Consider the following 23,536-nt stretch of genomic DNA (forward strand, 5'->3'; position numbering starts at 1 on the left):
AGGCGATCAACTCCAGTCAGCCACCGCACTCACATGGCATACTCTGATTCCAACATATATCCAAGGCACCCTTCATTATTATGGATCACCTGAAAGCCATGCTGTCACTTTTTGCTGCTGCCACTGCCAGAGCCGTTAATTCAAGTTCAATCCACCCCAGCATCCACCTGAGGGCTCAGAGTCTACTTTCCCCTATCGTCACTCCCCATTCCCTGCTGTGCCGAGATTGGTACTTCCATGTAAGTCCACGTGAGACGGCTGATTGATCCAAGGTTCCGTAACAACTGCCAGTTCTAATTTTGATTCCAAATTTTTTAAACTTATCGTAACATTTCGTGTTTACGGATTCCTGAAGGCAGACCTGTTTTAAAGTCTAATCTAGTCCCAGGCCTCTGCTGCTCTTTAGTTTGAACTCCATAGTATTTTCAAACAGCTGATTTAACTCTTTTTTGGGGGGGATACAATGGGCGAGCGGAGTTTTAATGAGCCATGGCTTTGAATTTTTAAATAAGATGGGAAATGCAGACTGTGGCATTTCAAAATATATCAGAAAATCACTATTGGACTGCACTTTACAGGTCACTTGTGAGGATATTTACAATGATCCTGAGCAAAGAAATTCTCCACCGTCAACTTATCCCAAGTGCGTGCTATCGTGATCCGTAATAGTTCTTATATTGTTCCATCCTATATATCTAATACTAAGATAAATTGATCAATGTTGCGTAAATCAATGAAAGCAGAAGAGCTCAGATGACTGCACTGTATGTATGAATCTGTCTCTGCAACCGGTTTCAGCTACCGTCTGAATGTTTAGGTTTGAAAGAAATCATGAGTCAAGTCACTCATGGTTTCTTCTTTCCATTGACGTGTCTCTTTGTCCTCTACGCTCACATCTCTCAGCAGGCTGGCAAAGACTATGACAGCTTTAGGTGAATCATGAAGATACACAGCCTTATCGACGCCGATCATTCTGATTTCAAGTCACACCGAAGCTGCCAGTTTCAAGATCTTATTTTTTATCTCATATCCATGTGATCTAGACAGGAACTGATTCTAAACATGATGGGAAACTTTCTGTCTCGGCGCAGCCAGTGAGACACAAACATCCTTTGCTTACTTAGAGGTGGAAAGAAAAATGAGAGGAGAGGAGACGAAGAGAGAGCCCCTTCGACCCCGACACTCCGATCCTTCAACACATTCACACACTGATGTCCTCTCTGGCTGTCTTCTGTCAGAGAATCTCTTACAGATTTGTTGCAAGAGGAAGAAAAATCAATTTCAGTCTTCCTTGTCATCAGTCCCTGCATCACAGGTTTACAGTGCTCATGACAGTGTATGCGTGAGAGTGTGTTTCTGAGTGTGTGTGTGTTTACATTGAATAAAAGCGTCAAGCACGACAGGAGCGAGATCCCAAACCCTTGACTAAACCGTGGGCTCCTAATCCTCTCTGATGACACATAATTTTCACTCTGTGGTTTCTCGGGCCCCCGCTCATGCTCACTAACACACATACACACACACACACAGGGCGCACAAGTTGCCAAGGCAACTCATAAGCGCTTGGGATGAATGAAGGGAAGAGGAGGATGAGATCACTGGTATCTTGTTTCGTTGTTGCGGTACAGAAGCCCTCAACTTCCCCTCACAGCCAGACGAGTTAATGAGGTCCGTCCTGCTGTGAGGCTTAAAAGGTCCCGTTCAAAATCTCTGCTTAGCTCGGAACGTTTCTCCAACACTCACGCCACTGATATACTGTCGTTTCTTTTTCTCTCACCCAACTGGAAACTGCAACGACTGTGTGCTGTTATTTCGACTGACCAAAAAAAAAATCACTTTCAACTTTCACGGCCACCTCGGGGGGCCATTTTAAAAGGTTTTGGGTTAATGTTCTTACAGCTCGATCCAAGCTCAGTAAAGAAGAACTGATGCTGTTCATTTTTGTTTTGTCTGTTTTGGATTGGACTGATCTGACTGATTTTAGGTTAGGTTAAATTGTTTTATTGGCAAGCTAACTCCAGTATTTACTCATCCAATTCTTCTATTTAACCCAGACCCTTGGGGAAAAAATGGTGACTAACCAAAGTATAACCATCCCACAATGCAATATAGAATGGAAATGGGAGGACCGGCTCACAGCTCATAAAAGAGAAACAATTCTGTTGTTGCTCCAGCAAGGGAGGCAACTAATGATACATTTATTATCAGTTCATCGACGGATAATTTTGTGATTAATCGATTAATGGTTTAGTCTATAAAATGTCTGTAAAATAGGAAGAAAATACCTAACCCAGGCTCAAAATGATGCCTTCCAGTTGTTTTCTGAACAATGACTCAAAACCCCAAAATAATGACTTTTCCATGCCATTTATAAAGAAAGAACACAAAGAAAAGCACAAATCCTGTGAATATTTTAAATTTTTGCGGAATTCATAAGTATAACTCAATAATAAAATTGATGCTGTGCCAGAAAGTAACAAAGTGATACAATTTGAAAACAATTTTAGTGTATTGTGTCATTGTCAATTCTGAAGACACCATTTGATGGACTTTCACTGGTGAATGGCGTTCGTATGAAACATGAGACTACATTTAATGGTATATTAACTGCTGTCCTCCCAGACTGAAGCATTAGCATACTGGAGAGCATTGGGACATATTTTCGGAGAAGCTAGCACTACAATGTTAGAAGCTAGCATTACAATGTTAGCTTAACACCAGTGTTTTTGCTAATTAACCTTACAGCTACCAGATATACTTAACTAGGCGTAGCTGACGTCATAGCATTAGTATGTTGTATAGCATTGGGAAATATTTTTGGAGAAGCTAGCATTACAATGTTAGCATTAACACAAGTGTTTTTGCTATTTAACCTTACAGCTAGCAGGTATTTTTAACTAAGCATAGCTGATGTCATCGCGTTAGTATGTTGTAGGTCATTGGAACACATTTAAGACGAAGCTAGCATTACAATGTCAGCATTAAAACCAGTGTTTTGCTAGTTAACGCCATAGCTAAGTTCATTATACATCATTAGTATGTAGTAGAAAATTGGGACACAAATTGAGCTGATGCTTCTCAAGACATATTTAGACACAAATTTACCTCCTTACCAGCCGGTTTACTTTTCCTGTGGACAATAAAATGGATCCACAGACAACAGACTGTTTTTAACTCTCCTTTTCTAGCTTGCTTGGTAAATTTTCAGCCATTAAATCGACCATTTAAGTTTTCAGTAGCACTGGCTGATGAGTGAGACAAAACAAAAGTTAAATCTTAGAATATGAGTGCCAAGTTCTCAGTCTCAGGTGCGTTTTCAATAAGTGAGTAATAAGTAAAGTGCAGGAATTGCGTCAGAAACAACAGTTAACTGGATGTGTTAGACTTCTGTAGCGCGTCATATAGTCCTGAGCATTTCCTTTCTCTTTATTTTAAAAATGGAACAAAAGTGCACGCATACTGTATTTTGAGTCATACTGGAACATGAAAGTCTCAGATATTGTCTTCTGTTAGAAACTCTAAGTCTAAATTTAGCCTGCACAAAGACACGACTCAGACGGAGGATTTCAGCGTAGCCTGAACTGAATGAACTATAACTAAATAAACAAGAAAAAGCACTGCTGCATCAGGAAGGCTGGGACTTTGCTCTCCAAACTCAAAGCTCCTTAGTCACTCAGTCCTTCAGTGAATGTTTGCCTTTTCTCTTGAAGCAGAAAGTAGGCGGATATTGGTCTTGCTATCTCAATAGAGAAAAGATTTTTCTTTCACCAGACAGAGGAGGAGGAGGAGGAGGAGGAAGAAGGAAGGAGGAAGGTGGAAGGAGGTGGAGGGGGGGCTGGCCGTGACCTTCTGACACCCTGACTCAGGGACATGTGGGTATGAGAGCAACACATCTCCACAGTGAATCCTCACAAACTATTCATCTCCGCTTGCTTTGTGTGTCTCTCCGTACATCGATTCCCTGTCAGGTGGGTGCGGCAGGGGAAAATCCACCTCCACACACACACACACACACACACACACACACACACACACACACACACACACACACACACACACACACACACACACACACTTTTACTTTTCAGTCAAGAGATCCCCCCCCTCCTTTTTTTTCATATTCATCCTTTGCTTCCTCCACCAGCATGCACGTGCCTGTCCCCGTCCTGCAAATCTGGACTCCATCCAGTCAAAACAAACATAAAACAGATCATCAATCACACGGAACTTTTATGGCCAGGAAGTAGCGCGACCTGTTTTTGATAGCTTGTTGTTGAGCGCAGGAGCAAGCCGGCTCTTGTAGGTTAGTTCCTGAATCCAGCGTCAACTGCCACTCTTCCTTTTGTTCAGGAGCCAATCTCCCCCCCTCGTTTTTTTTTTTTTTTGAAAATGCAGAAGCTTCAAAGACATTTGTTAAATCAAAAGGCCCATGGTTGTCTGAACCCACCCCAACACACACACACACACACACACACACACACACACACACACACACACACACACACACACTGTAAACACTGTATATACTCTTTGTTTTCTTTCCATGTGAAGAAAGTGAAGTCAGCATTTTGTCTAACACTTAGGTGATCACTTCTACTGAGGGCTTCCTGACAGTGTTTCATAACCCCTTTCGTCTTAAACAATGACTGCTTGTGAACTCTCGTCCCATGTTGCATAAGTGTACAAGTAAACCGTGACAAACAATTTTGCACAGTCAAAATCTTTTTCTTTCAGCTTTCCCTGAACCAGTAATCACTGGTTACTGATTTCATTTACAGCCAGGTTTTTAACATTGCGGAGCCAAGTATTTTACTACCTACCACTAAAGATTGCGAGTGCTGTCTCAATCTTAAGTGGTAGGCAGTGTTTCCCACACGTATAGTTTACTTGGGCGGTCCGCCCAGGTATATTAACGGCTGCCTGTGTATATTTGGCACGCCATTTTAGCATTTCATATATATTTTTGTTTTTTATCCGTATGAGAGAATAACGCCATCCGCTGACAATTAATGTGACTCTGATGAAAAATAGCAAATTTTTGAGTCTTTTCATGTCGTCAAATACTGACCACCACCCCCCCACCATAAGTACACAGCCATTCTGTGTTCAAATGTGTGTTCAATTTTGCAGGGTTTTCACATCGAATTTTCCAGAATTACCTGTCAATGAACAGGGAACTCGGCCAATTCAACAACTAACAATCGACTGACTAGTCATAGGGAGTTCTATACAATACGTGAAAACAGGTGTATAATGTCTATTCAGTTGCTCTGGATGAGCGTTGTGAGCAGAGATAGGCCAGAAAGACTCCAAATGACTAATTCTGAATTCATGCCAAAAAGAAAACATTAAGTATGGGCCTATTTATAAAAGTCAGGAGCCCTGTAAAAATGACTTATTATCATTCATTAAATAGTGTTTATGGTCTTACAGTGCTTAAAGGAAATATACAAGCTATTCAAAGCTGCAAAACATTTAAATAAATTACATCTAGTGGTATGAAACCTCCAAAAGACGGTGGAAAAATAAAAAATATATTAAAGAACTAAATCTTCACAGCGTCTTTGAAGCCTAGAGGTTAAAGTAAGTATTGGCCAACTGTTGAATTCAGCTAGCGGTCATATTAGCCAACTCTGCCCAGACCGGGAGCTCAGAGCACCAGGGGAATGTTGGTGCCGTTTTCTATCGGACTATCAGAGGTACAAATGGCTCGAGGCTAACGAAATTCTTACATATTACACCTTTAGGACCCATATTACATGATCGCAGCATCCCTAGTCAGTCCAGCTGGGGACATCTGTTGCACACCATCCCCCTCTCTCAGCCTGTGTGAAAAAATGTTGCCATCTCGGAGTTGAATATGCATTGTTATTCCAAAGTCACAGTTTGAATTTATTATCCGTTTCTGGTGGTGTAAAACAGTAAAGAATGTTGAATTTAAAAAAAACTACTACATTTGTTGCATGTACATTAAAATTGAGAAGATGAGGAGTGAGATAAACGTGGGTGTTGCATTATGGGAAGTGTAAGATCCAGTTTTTCAGATTTTTGGATCATACTTGGGACTAAAAGTAAGGATATCTCAGCCCCTGGTGCTTTCATTCTGAAGATTTTTGTGTCTGTCTCTTGCACATTTGCCAACTTTCAGAGAGTACAATAACAAAACTCCCATTTCAACTTTCCTGCCTGAAACTGGAGAAATCTGTAGGTGGTCTGCTGGTCTGCTAAATACCCAGCATTTCTTATTCTTTTTTTATTCTAAACATGCCGGAGATATAAAACATATCAACTCCTGTGTGGAAGGAAATCAAACCAAAGTGTTTGTAGAGAAGGAAAGAAAAGTGATTTCAATAACTCGATTTTTAGAAGAGCATTTGTGCGTTTGTGAATTTTCCTCTTAAATCCAGAAATCAACACGCCATCATTCAGTCTCACCAGTGTGTGTTCATTGTGGTGTTTAGAGTAAAGCTCTGTTAGAAACGCCATGTGGAGTGTGTCGCGAACAGGAAGAGAAGGGGGCTGCGCTCAGCTCACTCGCTGGCATGTGAGAACAGTTTCCCTTTCAGAGGAGAAAAGAGAGCCAGTTAAACACACACACACACACACACGCGCACACACGCACGCACAGACACACACATACGCACACACACAACAACAACAACAACATTTATTCAGGAAGCGCCGTCTGCCCACTCAGGAAATTCCTGAGGACAAGAGCTGCTTCCAGGGGCAGGAAATTTCCCCTCAGAAAGACCAGACACACACACACACATAAACACACACAGACACACACACACGGCATACTTTATAACACCAATCCCCCCACACAGTAAAATGGGTAATATACCACAAAGAAAGAGAGAGAGAGAGACCAAAGGAAGTTGGTGGGGGGGGGTGTTGCAGTCATGTACGGTAACACACACACACACACACACACACACACACACACACACACACACACACACACACACACACACACACACACACACACACACACACACACACACACACAGACTATACACCTACACTACCTCTGGCAAGCTTTGCACAAAGACACAAGATTCACTCACACTCATCCACCCACTCATACAAGCATGCATAGTGCAAACCCAGCTGTGAGTATATACACACACACACACACACGAGCATGCACGCACACACACACACATACCGAGGAAACCAGCCAGTCTTGTTTCCATGGACATAGATTTTTTTTTTTAATCACCCAGTAAGATATTTCTCCTGTTGCAGCTACTGTTCTGTGTAATTCCTGCATGTTTATTGTAAAATATCACTTTGGACGCCGTGTGTTTTAGGCCCTTAAATAATTCAGTGTTGTCCCAATGACTAGCTCTCGGTTGCGTCACGCTCCAAGTACGTGGGCGCCGTGTCGAGCGACGTTTGCCTGGATTTTTCGATTGTATTAGAACCCAACAAATCCAGTTCATCGGTTAAAATCAGCACTGCTTCATTGCGAGTGTCGGGGAAAAACTCTCCAAGGCAACTTATTACCTGTCTCGGCACAGAAGCACAAACAAGACATCAACGGTGGTTGACAGCACTCCTCCGCTAGCCGCTTACAGCTGTACATTAGTCCGCTTTTAGACCAGTACTGCCAAAATGATGCCTTATATTACCCAGCTTGCTGTGATTTTTTTTTTAAGTCACAATGGAATCGAAAAATATATATTTCTTTTTTACAAATGTGTAATTCACGTGATGTAATGTGGCTCCACCTATTTCTTAAAAAGACCATTATTTGACGTGCGCCTAAATAAAACGGAGGAACATGCTCTTCAAATCACTTACCTAAAAACACTTTCTATGTCCACAACGCAACACATTATGAATACACCTATAATGCGTTTTAATGCGCCTATACAGCCGTATTATCAATGCATTATAAATATTAGCATATGGGTGTTATTTACACTGCAGGGGACATATTCCCACCACTTTTTGAAATAAACACATAAAGGCATGGCGAGTCAATAATTTGCCTAAAAAATTTTAAATAAATTTTAAAAAAAGCTAGCACCACCAAATGTTAACGAGCAAATGAGTTTAAATGAATTTTGATGCCTAAAATCTCATATGTGGAAGACCGTTGTCATATGTCCCCACCACTGACACCCTAGAATATCAGTGTAATGGATTATTGTATTTTTTTCTCTTTTTCTTGTCACTTTACTTGGAGCAAACAATGACCACTCATAGTGATTCATAACCCGCTTGTAATGTATTAAATCAGCCTATGACACAGGGGATTTCTTTACTTTACTTAAAGCACCCAACGGCCACTTACAGTAACTCAAAATCATATTATAATGCATTATAGTGTTTATAATGTGTTATAAAATTATTATAATGTCTGACAGCTATGAGAATTTTAATACACTATGATACTTGCAAAAATTGCGAGTGACCAGCAATTATTATATTAAGTATTGATACCTGACCTTATAAAATAATGAAATTATAATGAGTTCAATATTCTTGAGTGCTAATAACTATGATTAGACAGCATTATGGGTGCATTATAGCACATTATAGTTCATAATGTGTTATGATGCAGTCTAGACATGGGCTCCATAGAAAGTGTTACCACACAAGGAAATAGAAAGAAGGAATAAAGGGGTAGTTCAACATTTTGGAAAGTGTGGTAACTCCCTTTTCTTGCAGAAAGAGTTAGACGAGAAGATTAATGCCACTCTTAGATCTGAAGCTCCAGCCAGGAGACGGTTAGTATAGCTTAGCATACAGACTGACATACATTTTTTTGAAAATGTTTACCTCGTTGTCAGAGCCTTTTTATATTTGTCTTCTATGAAAATCTAAAGTGTTATTCTCAATGTTGTGTCAATGTTTCCCTGTGGTTTTGAAAATGGTATCAAATATCGATATTTTACAAGTTGTTGTATCAAAGTTAGCAATTCCTGTATCGTGACAACACTGATATCTTGTTTTACTTGAACAAAACCCAAAGTGTAAAAAAGTTATGGTTTCACTTGGGTTTTATGTGCTCAACCTTTTCGTGCTGAAGTCTTGTTGTCACCTTGGAGGTTATCAGGCAGCTGGTACAGACTCTAGTAAGTGTATACTCCAGGATCCATAACTTGGTTAGTAACAGAACTGAGTAACAAGCACAGACCAGATGTTGCTCTATATTATGGTAACTAATCAGAAGCAGGAGCTGCCTGAGGTTTTATGTTTTTTACTGGTAATTATAAGACATAAATATTAATTATTCAACTTTTGGTAGTAACATTGTTATATTTCATTTGTATACATTTGTATATTTATCATAAGTACAATGCACTGAAAATGCAATTTAGCTGTAACATCATTTCACATATTCACTTTATAAACTAAATAAACTCCATACAGAGTGCTTCTCAGTTTTCATTCAGTACTTTATCTTTCCATGCTTGTGTTTTGTTTTTTTTGTTTTTTTTACAAACTAATACAGTAATTTAGATGCATCTTTCTGTACAGTTTATGTATTGCTTTGAAACTGTCAACTGCACTTTAACTCAAATATTGCACAATATTTCACCTTTATTCAAATCTATTTTTATCTGCATATACAATATCTATGGTATGTATTTACTTTTCCATTAACGTTGAGCATCTCGGGAACCAAACATTTCTTCAGAAAGATCTTATCTCTTAAATTTCATGTTATTAAAAACACATTTTGTCACACTGCACAAAATCAGAGCCGTTCACAGGAAAATGTCTGTTCTAACGAATGGAAAGAATTATTCCAACTAATTTCACTGGAAATTCAGAGAAGAACAGAAAGGACGCACAAAGAGGAGAACATGAATAACCTGTTAATGCACAAAGGAGATGACAAAAAAAACAAAACACAAAAAGATGAAGCCAAGGATCTAAACAGGAAGGAAGTTAATGAAAATAGAAGTAAGGAGTGAACAGAAAATAATTCATTACACACATATTCTCATGAGGTTTGGGTGTGTAGTGTGTTACAGTGATGTCTGGCTGAAAGGGTTAAATTCGAGTCTGGTAGCATTCTTTAGTGTGAGGAGCAGGCTGCAACTCTCCCCGATCTAATCCACTTCCTCCCCAGGAAATGGAGAAGGCGGATTTCTGCCCACACTGCAATTTCCTCCCTCATTCTTTTTCTTTCTGTCTTTTCCCCCCCTCTCCTCCTCCCTCTCCTCCTCCCTCCTCCTCCTCCTCTCTTCCTTCCCTCTCCCCCCTCAGGACAGAACTCCCTCTGAGTGTGGGGGTTAATGGACGGCTTGTTTTCCAGCACATGTGTGTTTAGACAGGCAGGAGGAGAAAAGGGGGCGAGCAGAGGTGTTTCACTGTGTGCGCGGTGACAAAGACATGTTGCCGTCTGTCTGACGGAGGAGAGTGGATCCCGACCAGCGGCGGCCATAAACTAAACACTGACGAGAAAAAAGAGAAGAGACATTTTCCTGCAGAAGCGTGACAGTCATGTCTGTGTGAGGAACTGTGTTTGAAATCTGATTAAAACAAAGCAGGACTTCCACATGTCTGCGGATGTGAACTGACCCATCGGTTTACTCGGCAGGAAACTCAACGCGGACCTGTTGAGCGTTCTTCCTTTTTCTGCAACAATGCAAAAGAGGAAGTGGGCTGAGGGAGTTTCCTGCGCGTCTCATCCAGCCTCAGCCGGTAAGCCGCCCAGCCCATCGCCCCCACAAGAGCCCTGAACTTCACACTTGCCAGAAAAAAATAAATAAGCTGGTTAAATATTGACGGACGCATGGACAAAGCGGCGCAGGGTTACTCTTTGAACATGGAGCATATCTCTTGGCACGGCTCCAGCCACGCCTGCTCTGTGATTGGCTAAGCAACAGTGAGCCAATGCAACCGAACCGAAGCCCCGGAGAGCCATAAATGTCACAGTGTTGCTTCATTTCATTTATTTACACCATTTCATAACCATATTTCACCGACTGCCTCACCTGCACACTGTTTGTTTCTCACTTTGCTTCCTCTATTGGTTCAATTAACAAAACTGAGTTCAGGTAGTGTCAGATCCAAACCAGTTCAGGTAAATTTAAATGGAAAATGGCCTGGAAATGGTTTTCCTTGTCTCTTTTTCCCCCTGCTATACATGTGGTTTGTTCTGTTTCAAAGTAGCCAATTACTAGACAATCAGTGCTTCTAAACAAAAGCTAAATGACTTCCAGTGTCTACTAGAACTCATCAGAAACAAGTCTGATTCCAGCTACTCTGGCTAATCGTGACATGCTGGTTCTTTCATCTCGGCTGTATCATACCAGTTTAAGATACTGGTGTTTAAAGGAACACTCATAAAAGGCCTGAAAATTGGCAATGTGGGTAGTCAGACTACACAGTGACGATCCAATATGAACCAAGATTCTGTTACTGTGTCACCTTCTTCTCGCCTCATATGTTTCAAAAACATATTTGAGTGTACTGTTTAGCTGTCACGTTAATACAACCGTTTGTTACAAAGGCCTCTATTTTGTGCCGGCTTGAAACTAGCCGAAACCAAGCCCCCTCAGGCGGGAGTCTTTATTAGTCTGGTGTGGCGCAGGAGATGGCGTGTCTTCTTACACAAACACGCCATCTCTGTTCTTGAGGTCTAAGAAATGAGTTGATTTGCAAACCTGATTTTTAAAAATATTTTAAATCCTACGTTGTTAACATCTACAGAAGGTTTGCTTTCAAGTAGTTTTCTTCTTCACAGCCTTTGTCAGCCCATTGCCACATTTGGTAACGTGTTAACCCACCGGCTGTCTCTCAAAGGAAATGGTAAAACCAACAGCAGGATATGAATCGTGTCCACATGCCCACGTGTCTTAATGAGCAATACAAACAAAACTCTGTAGTGCTACAAGTGGTCAAAATCTCCACAGGGTGCCTTTAATATGGACCGATTTTAGCCTGATAATCAGTCTGAATTGCCTTTTTATCCTACCTTAGCACTGAGTCTTACAACATGTTCATGTTAGCTCTTTTCTGTTAGGGAGAGGGGGGTTATTTTGTCATATTTAGCCCTCAGACAGCTGTCATTTTACAAAAAAAACACATTCAGTAATGGACGCTAGTGCAATTAACTCCACGTCAATCAAAGAAATCTGTCCATTTAACGTGCAATATGCAAGAACTGGCCACCTGTTGAATTCAATTATTAAAAACAAAAAACGGGTCAGCATATCCCCAGAGGAACAGCTCACTTCTGCTAACTACAGCTGCCATTAGCCATTCAGCTCGTTTAGCCTTGCATCTACTGGTCCAGACTGGGAGCTCAGAGGACCAGAGCAGCCCCACTGAGACATGAGCTGTGGGCAGCTAGCTGGTTAGCATGCCAACTTCAGTAGGTACCTCTGCAACCCAATATATTGTAACAGTATACAAGTAGAAAAGAGTCATCCCATCCGTCAACTGACTCCATAACAATAACTGAATACAACAATGACTAGCTTCAGTTTGCTAACAATAGCTAATATTAGCCACCTTAAGGTATTGGTTGTAAGACGAAACAAAAAATAATTAGTTTTAAACTTTTTCTAGGTGAGAGGAGAAACATGTTATGTCACTTTAAGAGTTGTTATTTTTATGATTTTTTTTTTTTTCCTTCAGCTGCATCAACAACACTTTTGTTCTGTTACTGCTTTTCAAGGTTTATAACATCCCCACTCTTGAACCAGCCTAGGCTCTGATTGGCTCGGTTGTCAGGATCATGGCCGTCACTGAGCACCTTTTTTCTGACCGTAATGGCAAAACATTTTGCTGCCTCTATTAACTCAGAGATTCATTATTCTTAATGCAGTAGCAGGCAGGGACTAATTCACCTTGCTGATGCATTCAAGGGGGTTCAAGGATGCTTCTAGCTCAAAGGTCAGAATAAATGTAAATTAAACATGTTGTGTATTGAAGGGCTCAATGAAAAATAGGATCCTTGAAGAAGAAAACATGCAGATACATAATGGATGAATATTAGCGTTCGTCCAGCTTTACTTTGTCCTGTTTGTCATTCAAACTGTGACGAGCTGCATCCATTTCCTACACTTCAGTTTTGAGGAGTTTTTTTGTTCCTCTTAGTTCCTTCTCCCCGGCCCTCAACCTATTATTTGCCATCCTTTCCTCTTCAATCATTGCCAGCCCCTGTGTGCTCTCCGCTCTGCATTATCTGTACCCGACTGTGCTGTAACTGTTGGTCATTGCAGCCAGGTCTGTCAGTTCTGGTCCAGTGGAAGCGTGTACGGTTCAGGTGTCTGACCCCCGGTTCTGCCTCAGCGCCTCCCAGCTGAGAGGTCCAGCGTGACTGGGCCGGCGCTCATGCAATGATTATGATGTGTGTGTTGTCATGATTGGATGTGATAGGTTTTAACAACTGAAGTGATATTTCGCAACGCTTTTTTTTGTCATTCACGTTGGCCCTTTTGATTCTGACAGACTGTCTACAGCTTCTGTTTGCTGTTCTAACCTCTCTGATATCACCACCTGCAGCAGAAGCTCAAACCGGATCTACAGTAAATCCAAAGATGTCACAGTCCCGCCCACACGGCTTGATTGACAGGTGGTTTATGGGATGAGACGAATACAAATATCTTCCAAGATCACAGCTTCAACCTTACAGAAACATTTACAGTGCAAGGTACTAAAAACACGGACAAAAATCAATCTGTCCTGTTCAAATGACCGACTGATCAATGTGTGTAGGAGTCACTGCTCATCTGGTTGTGTGTGTGAGAGTGTGTGTGACTCACGCAGGTGCGCAGGCAGCCTGGCAGGCTCGTCCTCCATTCGGCTGGCTGGCCTCGCGGCAGGAGCATGGACGGGGGAGGAAGTGGAGTTTGGCAGCGGGTTCGCGGAAGGACTGAAAGAGCTCCTCTCCTGCTATGAATAGACACAGAGACACAAAGCATGGCTCACAAAGCTCCACGATGCACCGGCCCTGAACCCAAACAGCCCCAACGCCAACTCGCCTCACCTCACCTCGCCGTGCACCCACAACATCGGCTAGCCGCGGCCTCATCCCTGTACACAGAGGAGTGTGTGCGTCTAACAAACCGACACACGGGGTTGTTGTGCTGTGAAGTCGTATTCTGGAGACACAAATTTTCAAAATGCCATACATGCTTTAGCACGTGTTGCTTCTTTAAGTCCTACACCAACATGTTGTGTTTGTAAAAGTGGCTTCAAGATACATTAGAGGCTCAGAAACAAAGCAGCTGGATTTACATCAGCAGTTGTTTTCTTTAGTGTTGTCAAAAATATTTATTATTTGAAACGATTTCAGTAATCATTTTTTGCAGTATCGAACGTCCAGTACCATCTGCATTCTCCTCTCCGAGAGCTATGTAATATGTACACCGCTGTAGTGCCCGCATGGCCCCACCACCTCCAGGAGTACATTAACTAAGATGCTGTTGTGCTTGATACACAGCACACAAGCCTTGTTATATGCATCTTTGAATAAAAAATTTAATTGTAAGCTATCAATGTGGTTTCAGTTTTTCCCTGTTGCATCAAACTTAACATCGAATTTCACTATTTTCCAAGGTATTGTATCGAAGTTAGACATTCCAGTATCATGACAACACTGAGAGGTGAGGTGTGAGGAAGCTTGAGGTGATGCCATTAACTTTTTGGTGCAGATCCAGACAAAGGGACGAATCCAGGAATTTTTTTTCTCACTTGTTTTTAACATTGCAAGATAGGGCATTTTTCAACATTTTCGTTAATGTCTCAGGGAGTAATTGATGGATCTTGGTGAAAAAATCAGGCGTATTTAGTTGGCTGGTATCTATGAGTGAGTACAGTTTGATGCAGATCATAGATGTAGTCAGTTTAAATTATGGTTAAGCAGTTAAGAGTGGTTTAATTTAGAGTGAAAGAGGGCTGTTGAGTTTTGGATTAGGCTTGACTGAATGGGCCTTGGCGGAGGTATGCACCAAGATCAAGTAATGAGACTTCAAATGACAAACCCGAACTACAATCCCACAGCATCGATGTTTGAAAAGTTGGGAATGAGACTTAAAAATCAACTTTCTTACACATTGGACCTTTAATCATTTGATTACTTTAATGCCATGGCATGTCACAAAAATGTGCTAAAGGGTACGTTTTGTATATGTATGAGACAACACAGAGTGACAAAGCGGCTCCTGTATTTGACGACGTGTGGCTAACCACATATGATATTAGCCAGTTAGCTACACATCACTGTAGACCCAGTTTAATAAGCAACATCATTTTATACAACATACGCAGTAGGGGGTCCCTGCTTATTATTATTATTACACTGTTTATTAAGGGGGAAAACTGTTTTAAGATTTCCCCCTCAGCTTACAGAAACTTTGATAGACATTTTAACTGTTTTCTGACATTTTATAGAATCAACAATCAATTTATTTAAAAAATAGTAAGCAGATTAACCAATAATGAATATTAATGATAGCTGCAGCCCTTGAATAAACATACAAGTGAGGGAAAATGACCAATATCGGATTCAGACCTCAAGAGTAATTTTTAATCCTGTCATGGAAAACTGTAAACCATGATAATTTAAATAAATGCTGTATTTCAGAACTTGATGGATGTTTCAAGGATGTATACGGTCGCTATTTTAGTCCCTTGTCTTCATGAGTCAGTACAAGCCAGATGTAGTGGCAACAACAACCAGTAGTGATTGCAGTACTTTATTAAATGTATTTTTACCATTTTTATTTGCCATAAGTTGGGCAATATATTGATATAATATGGTCATTGGGATATGAGACTACATATCATCTTAGATTATGGAGATATTGTTAGATTGTAATGTGGCATAAGTGTTTTCTTTTTCTGGTTTTGAGGGCTGAATTACAGATAAGTGATGTAATCTTCTGAATTTACCAGACTGCTCTACTTAGTCATTACATCCACATTACTGATGATTACTTATCAAAAATCTCATTGAGTTAATATTTTGTAAGTATCAGTAGTCATCCTGACAATGTGGTCGCAATATTGATATCAAGATATCATCTACTGCAACATTATTTTAAGGCCATCACGCCCAGCCCTGACCTGAAGCAATACCAGTTACCTCTCCAGTCGTGAACCACAGAGCAAATACTCCATCCATGTTTGAACATGAGAAGAATCAAATGAGCATCAACCCTCAGCTGAGAAGTGTTCCTGCGTGAAATCAGATCCAATTATCAAGAATTGATGGATTTTTAAAAAAAGTCACAAAAAAGAAAAACATTTCCTGGTTTCAGTTTTGCAAATGTGACGATTAGCTGCCCTTCTCAGTTTTGTATGATTCTAAATTAGATCATTTGTGGTTTGAAATGCTGGTCTGACACATCCAGTAATTTGTCACCTTGAGCAGTAGGACACTGAATAATATGCATATTCTTCCACGATGACAACAGATGTTATTTGCAGCCGGCTGTCTTCAGGATACTCTGAGATTTTAGATACTCTCGGTCTGCTATTGTGCAGCACACTCATTTAATGTAGGTTTTAGGTATGAGGTTTTCCAGTTTGCGGTCTTTCTCTGTTGACTGCTTTCCTTTCCTGTAAATGAGGGCAGAACATGAAGCCACTTCATTTTCTTGAGGAAATGAAGCTTAGTTTTTTTTTGCTTTCACTCCCACCAGTTCCACTACACTGTCACCACCCAGCCACTCTGAGACCTGCGACACTGTGTGCACCAGGAATTTCCTGGGGACGCCGCGCAATAATCTTTAAGTCTTTTATTTCCTCCCCTCAGAGGCGAACGCTTCTCTACTCTGGCTTGACAATCATTTTCTAAAAATTCAGTTTTCCAGACAGAGGTTAGGTTAGTGGTAAGGCGACAGTCAGGCCAAAGCTTGTGATTAAGATGCTGCAGGAGAGGCAGAGGGATTTGCAGTATGAAGGTGATGGGGAGTTCTTCTCACAGGGGAGTGCTGGTCGCTCTTCAGCATGCAACTGCAATCGAGCGTTGACATCAGACTCACTAATGAGAAGACATCCCTCATAAACAAAACACCGTATTACACTTCCAGTCGCTGAACAGCTTGTACTGTTTTCAGGCCAACATTAAAGGGGCACTTTGTAGTTTTGAAGACATTCAAACTCAGAATTTGAACACTCAGTTTAACTCAGAAATATTTATTTTTTCTATAACTGAATAAATAAGGTCCCCAGAAGACTGTTTAAAGCTAGACAGGTGGCAGGGTCCTCCACATATAAACAAAGTAAAACAGTATGAAACTGTGTTGTTCTTTAAGGTCAGTTTGTTTATTCAGTCATGAAAACAAAGACAGTTTGTTTATTTAGGTTGTTTAGGCATAAAAAAAAACATTCATTGAAGATCTTTCTCTTCCAATTAACATTTCTTTCCCAAAACTACATAGTGCTCCTTTAACACCCAAAATAATATTTCTATAAATGTTCCTATTAGGGCTGCAACTATTATATGATTGATTAAGCAGTCAATGTATTTTTTGATTAATGAAATGTGAAAAAAAAAGAAGCAAATCCTCACACCTGAGAAGGCTGAACAAGTGAATATTTGTCTGTGTTGTTTGTTTGATTACAAAAATGCAAACAATTCATCAATTATTACATTTTTTAATTCTAGTTCCGACTGGGACTCAAAGCAAAGTCTGTTCTTATCATTACTGAATTTAATCTTTCGAAATGTTCCTTTTTGTGGGGGAGCAACTATGGATTATTTTCATTACTGATTAATGAAAGATTGATCAGTTAGATTACAACATGATGACAGACGCCATCACAAGCACAGATTGACTTTGGATTGTTTACACAGTCTGACAAGCAAATATCCATTTAATAATTAAAATATTAAAAAAGGTAGTGTTGCAACTAACCTTATTGATTAATTTATTTTTTGGGGGGGGGGTTAATCAGAAGAGAAAGATCTTCGTTGGCTAAACAAACTCAGTAACCAAACTCTCTTTGTTTTCATGACTGAATCAACAAACCGACTGAACACAATTTCGTACCGTTTCACTTTGTTTATATTTGGCGGACCCTGCCACCTTTTCTAACTCCAAACAGTGTTTTCTCTCTGAGAACAGCTTGTTTATTCAGTTATGGAAGAAAAAATAAATATGTATGAGTTTTATATTTTTTCAATTAAAATGTCTAAAGTTTGAAGTTCTCCTCCAAAACTACATAGTGCCTGAAAATATTCAAATCAATTCATATTTTCATAGAAATTACAAAAATAAAAGTGAAAAATGCTAATATTCAAGAGTCCAAGGTGATGTTTTCAGAGTTCTGGTTTAATCTGATCGCCCGAAATGCAGCAAAAGCAGCAAACTGTCACATCTGGAAGCTGGAGTAAACACATGTTTGGCTTTTGATTTTATTTTTGCTCAATAATTTACAATCAAACCATGATCACAATAATTCATCAGTTATCAGATTATAATAATGATTACATGTGCAACAGGCCCGCCATGTAGTGACTTTTTAGAGCTCCCTGATGTGTTGTTGTGACGCTGCCCACCTGTACAGAGGTGTTGTATGTGTGTGTGTGTGTGTGTGTGTGTAGGTTACAACATGCTCGCCTCGCCGGCTTTGATCACTTTTTTTTTCCCGGGCGGTAAAACCAAACGTTGAGCGTGTCGCAGACGGTCACGACTTCTCCCCATCACCGGCGGAGTGGAGATGGAGGTGGAGGTGGTGGAGGAGCCGCGAGCAACAGATGACTGGCAAAACAAACGCGCCTCGACTGAATGGCGCTAACACGACCGGGAGAGGTGACGTGAAGGCAGCACACAAATATAGAGACACACTGGATTAAAAACCTTTAAGTGGGGGGAGAGAAGGGGGGAGAAAAGGCGAGCGTGTTACCTTGTTCGCAGCGGAGGAGGGTTCAGACATTATCTCCCGTCAACTTCACTCCTTCTCCTTCCACTTTTCCGTTGTGCTCCTCTCTTCTTTATCTCCTCTCCTGGAGCGAACGCAACACGGCGGCGGCGGGAGCAGCAGAAGAAGAAGAAGAAAAGAAGGAGAAGAAGAAGAAGAAGAAAGAGGAGAAGAAGAAGGAGAAGAAGAAGAAGCGTCCAGTCCCAGTGCTCGGCTTGTTGTTGTGGTGGGAGAAGAAGTTGTTTTTGTCATGTAAGCCCGCCTGTGTTGTGCTCAGTTTATCCGCTGGCCGGCGGCTCCATAGCGCGGCGGGCTGTCGGCTGCGAAAAAACTTCTTTTGTCTGCGTGTGTTTTCCCTTCACGGGTCGGCAGCGTGCTGGTTAATAATCCCTTCCTGGAAGCGCGAGGCTAAAAAAGAGAGCGAGAGAGTGTCCTTCTCCTCTGTGCTCTCTCTCTCTCTCTCTCTCATTGATCTGGATGTGTGTAAAACGGCGAAATGACGTGAATTCCCAGCACTGAGCCTTGCCCCCTTTTAAAGGGAAACCCGTAGCAGGAAATCAGCAGCAGGTCTCAAAGCATTGACTGGCTGAAGAGTGTGATCGAGGCACACACACACACACACACACACACTGGTTTTGTGTGTGTTTTGTTTTTTAATTACAGCTTAATGCGGTTACACAATAGACTCGACCTGCTTTAATGAGAGAGCATCAGGTGTAGTGTAGTGTAACTCCTTAAAGGTGATGGGCAGGAGTATCAGCATGTGCAGGACTCCAAATAAAGCCAATTATGTCTGAATGGTTATTACATATTTATAGTTTTTAAAAAAATGAAATAATATGAGTTATTAAAGGATATGTTCACCCCAAAATGAAAATTCAGTCATCATCGTAATCTGATGAAAATCAGGTGAGGTTTAATATTTCGGAGCCATTTTCTCTTTTTTTCCGGTTGTTTTTTCACATTTTAAAACAAGTCCCCATCTACTTCAGTTGATTGGAGGGGAAAAAAGCAACAACACTGTTTGGCTGTGACGCTTCAGACACCAGAGCGCTTCCACTTGAAAAATCTCTCGACTCTCACCACCGTCGCTCTTTCACCGTATTTTTGTCTCCTACGGATCATGTCATGCTCCCACATCCTCTCTTGCTCCGATGTCCCGATGTCAAATAAAAAAAACAAATGGACAGTAAAGCGCTTAGGGGCAGTGGCCGCCATACAGCGGCGACTGTCAAGATATTGTTGTCATAGAGACAAGACACACGTGCAGCGTTTTTTCTCTCAGGGCACAAAAGCTTCATCCCACTGCCAGCCCTTTTCTGCCCAAATGAAAAAACATAATGCGGACACAGGCCCTTAATTTTTATTTTTTGGGGAATTTATCCTTTAATTGATGCAGATTAGATCAGATGAAACGCTGTCATTGCACACAGAACAGGTGCAGTGCATCTAAATGCAAAAAACAGTGAAGTGCAGAGTAACACATTTATAGATAAAAAGTAACAGGTAGATGTGAATATTGCTTGATTACATATTTACACTATTGATAGCATGAATAGTGTGAAATGCATTTTCTAAGAAGTAAAAAGTATGAACAAGAGATAAACAGTGCAGGTGTAAGTAAAAGGAAGAGCAACAGTAGCTGGTAAAAGGTTTATTATTTATCAACCAAATGACACAGTATATGAAAAGGTCACTTTAAAGTCAGTCACTGACTTCCACTTTAGAGATGTAATACAAAACTCTACAATACAAAAAGACGTGGGCAACTCAAATATTCTATATGAGAAGGAAAATTAATATTAAATGTTGTATAGAATTTAAGATAAAAGGGAAAATACCCAATGCTTTAAAAATATTTTAGAATGGTTTATTCTGAGACTCAGTAATGATAATAATTTAGGTATAAAGCGGTTGTCAAACTGAGGTCCCACAGCTTGGTCCAGTTTTATGAGAGGGTAAAAAGTTCAATGGTTGTTTTGTCCAATGTCTATATCCGTACATACTGCACAACTATAAGTATGTATGTTGGAATACAAATTTCTGAATATTTGGATGAATCCTACCTTGGCATAAATAGCTAAATTTTTAATAATAATTACATTTGCAGTAAGCAATATTTTAATATTAACAATGGATTAAAAGTGATGTGAAAGGGGTCACTCATGGCGACAAACCCCACATTGAATATCACTCTGCAGTTTACGTCCACAAAGCATTTTAGCCTCTTCTGGCCGATTGTTTTGATTTTACTCCAAATAACTTTACTGTTATGGGTCTCTTTCACTACTTTTATCATTTTTTTCAGCTGCACAGTGTTCTCTGCATATAAATTATGTCTAGCAGCACATATCATGCAGGCAAAGTTAAATGGTGAACACTGTGGAGCATTCAGCAGCTAAAAAGGCTGACATTTCTCTCAGGAAATTGGTGGAGACCAAATCAGAGCTAAAAGAGCATGATAGTCAGGTATTAAAAGGACATTTATCGTTAATCAGGATTTATGGTAAACTTTATAAGGTGATGATTCTGTATGTCAGTGTTGTATTTACAGCTTGTTCTACTGCCCCCAAGTGGCCAATAATATGTCACTACCACTTTAATTGCTGCACAATCAGTCCTTTGCACAAAGTCATTACCATAGAAACCACTTGATTGCATTTGGTTTTCCCTTAACAGATGGTGCCCAGAGCTAAATTAACTTACCTAATGTATGATGAGTGACAAATATAAGAAAAAAAAGACAACATAAGATCTAGTTATATGGTTTCATACCACGATGCATTGAGACAATATATTTAGGTGTTTTGAAGCTGGTGGAGGACAAAGAATCTCTCAAATCTCCCACAGGTGTTTGAGATCTGGTGACTACATGTGCTTTTCATCATTTTCAAACCACACAGTGGCTCCATGTGTATGAAAGCATCTGATATGTGATGAAGGTCCCCAACCTGGACCCCTTTGATTACTTATATGCATCTCAGATTACTGGACCATGAGGATGCCCCATTGATTCGTGTTCAGACACTCTGAGCCTCCAGGTCAGATGAATCTTCAGAGATTCCGGCGGCAGCAGATGGTGTTAGGCGAGAAAGGCAAAAATCACGGGAAAAAATCACTTCCATCATGCGCCGTGTGCATTCTCTTCAGGGAGAGGGTGACAGGAAGCGATGAGGCTGATGGGAAGTGCGCTGCAATTTAATGAGCGAACGCAGATGAGGGAAGCTGAGGGATGTTGCACGTACATCCTGATGCTGCAGACTGAGACCTGCTACATAATTGGATTTGCATGCTTTATGTTACTTCATTTCATTTTATCTATTTTTTTCTGATGAGATGTAATCACAGTGGATGGTATTAGGATGTTTCATTTTGTTTTTTTGCCATGACCTTCAGAAAAAACAATTACAGTGAAAACAAATCAACAGAAGTTAATCTAAATTACGTCTGAATATAAAACTTGTAGCTCTATTCATCACCTTTGCAATAATACACACTGCAGTCACTGTCTTAGAGGTAATCTGTAAGTAAACTTGTATTTGGAAGGCAGTCTTTGTAATTTGCTGTATTTTGGAGCTGGAATTTGTGATAAAATAAAGTCAGTTCAGTCCTTTGTGCAGTTGAAATGAGCCAGTTTGTCAAAGAAATTAAAATTTTGACAGTTGTAAGAAAAAGGCTTCACGTGTATTCAACCGTATTTTCTGTGTTTTCACAAAATCCAAGAAAGCGCAGGGGAGACACATTGTGTAAGGCAGGGTTTCAGCAGGTGAGACTGACCGATTACATTAATGGGATTACAGTAATCGGATTAAGAAAGTGGCAAATGTAATTTTACACACCCACTGCAAAAACACAGTAATCAGATTACAGACACTGACAGAAAGTGAGTACTGAAATTTACTGAGTGAAAACTTAACTTATATTTTTATTTTTTAGAAATTACAGCTACAATTTAAACAGTCAGTTGGTACAGTCTGTCCTCAGTGGTGTCACTTCACTGTTTCACTCGTCTGAGACTCAGACTTGTTTTAAAGGGGCACTATGTAGTTTTGGAGAATAAATTCATAGTCAGAACTTTAATATTTACAACATTAATGAGGTAATAACACAAACTCAGAAATATTTGTTTTTCCACAAGTGAATAAACAAACTGTTCTCAGAGGAAAATAAGGTCCCCAGAACACTGTTTGGAGCTAGAAAGGTGGCGGGGTCTGCCACATATAAACAAAGTAAAACAGTATGAAACTGTGTTGTCCTTTAAGGTCAGTTTGTTTATTCAGTCATGAAAACAGATAGTTTGTTTATTTAGTTTATTGAGGCACAAATGAAGATGTTTATAATGTCCTCTCCAAAACTACATACTGCACCTTTAAATCTAATCCTTGAAGGAAGGAAGGAAGGACACTTCTGGTCCTGTTACATTTATTGTTTAGATATTACTACTTATACATTTCCATGTGCACTTCCAGAGATCCCAAGATGAATTTGCCCACAGTGTCCAACTACAGAGCAGAGGAGGGAAAGAAAACAGCTCCTCTGTCCTCATTTGAATCCAGAGGCTGCATGAGGTCATGTAACGCGAGGACGCCCCCAAGCGGAAAACAGCAGCGTTACACCATCACATCCTGCTAAAAATACCGAGCAGTTAAGTTTCGGTTTCCAATCATCAGAAACGATACCTAACATTTCC

The 23,536-nt window shown here is 40.4% G+C and overlaps 1 protein-coding gene across 4 annotated transcripts in view; it reads right to left on the reverse strand.

Moving 5' to 3' along the window:
- etv6 (ETS variant transcription factor 6) overlaps nt 1-19,291 on the reverse strand; it is a 31,981-nt gene extending 12,690 nt beyond the window's left edge. The window contains exons 1-2 of one of the 4 annotated variants that reach the window (XM_073480306.1): nt 18,832-19,291; nt 13,740-13,866 (exon numbers count right to left, since the gene is read on the reverse strand). In XM_073480306.1, coding sequence (XP_073336407.1) covers nt 13,740-13,866; nt 18,832-18,861 — 157 coding nt within the window. In that variant the 5' untranslated portion in view covers nt 18,862-19,291. Of the gene's footprint in view, nt 1-13,739; nt 13,870-13,963; nt 15,165-18,831 lie in introns of those variants that run through there. The other 3 variants (XM_073480305.1, XM_073480303.1, XM_073480304.1) reach the window with 3 other exon arrangements.
- Nucleotides 19,292-23,536: the final 4,245 nt, after the last annotated feature.

This window comes from Pagrus major, chromosome 14, assembly GCF_040436345.1.
Source record: "Pagrus major chromosome 14, Pma_NU_1.0".
Taxonomy (NCBI): domain Eukaryota; kingdom Metazoa; phylum Chordata; class Actinopteri; order Spariformes; family Sparidae; genus Pagrus; species Pagrus major.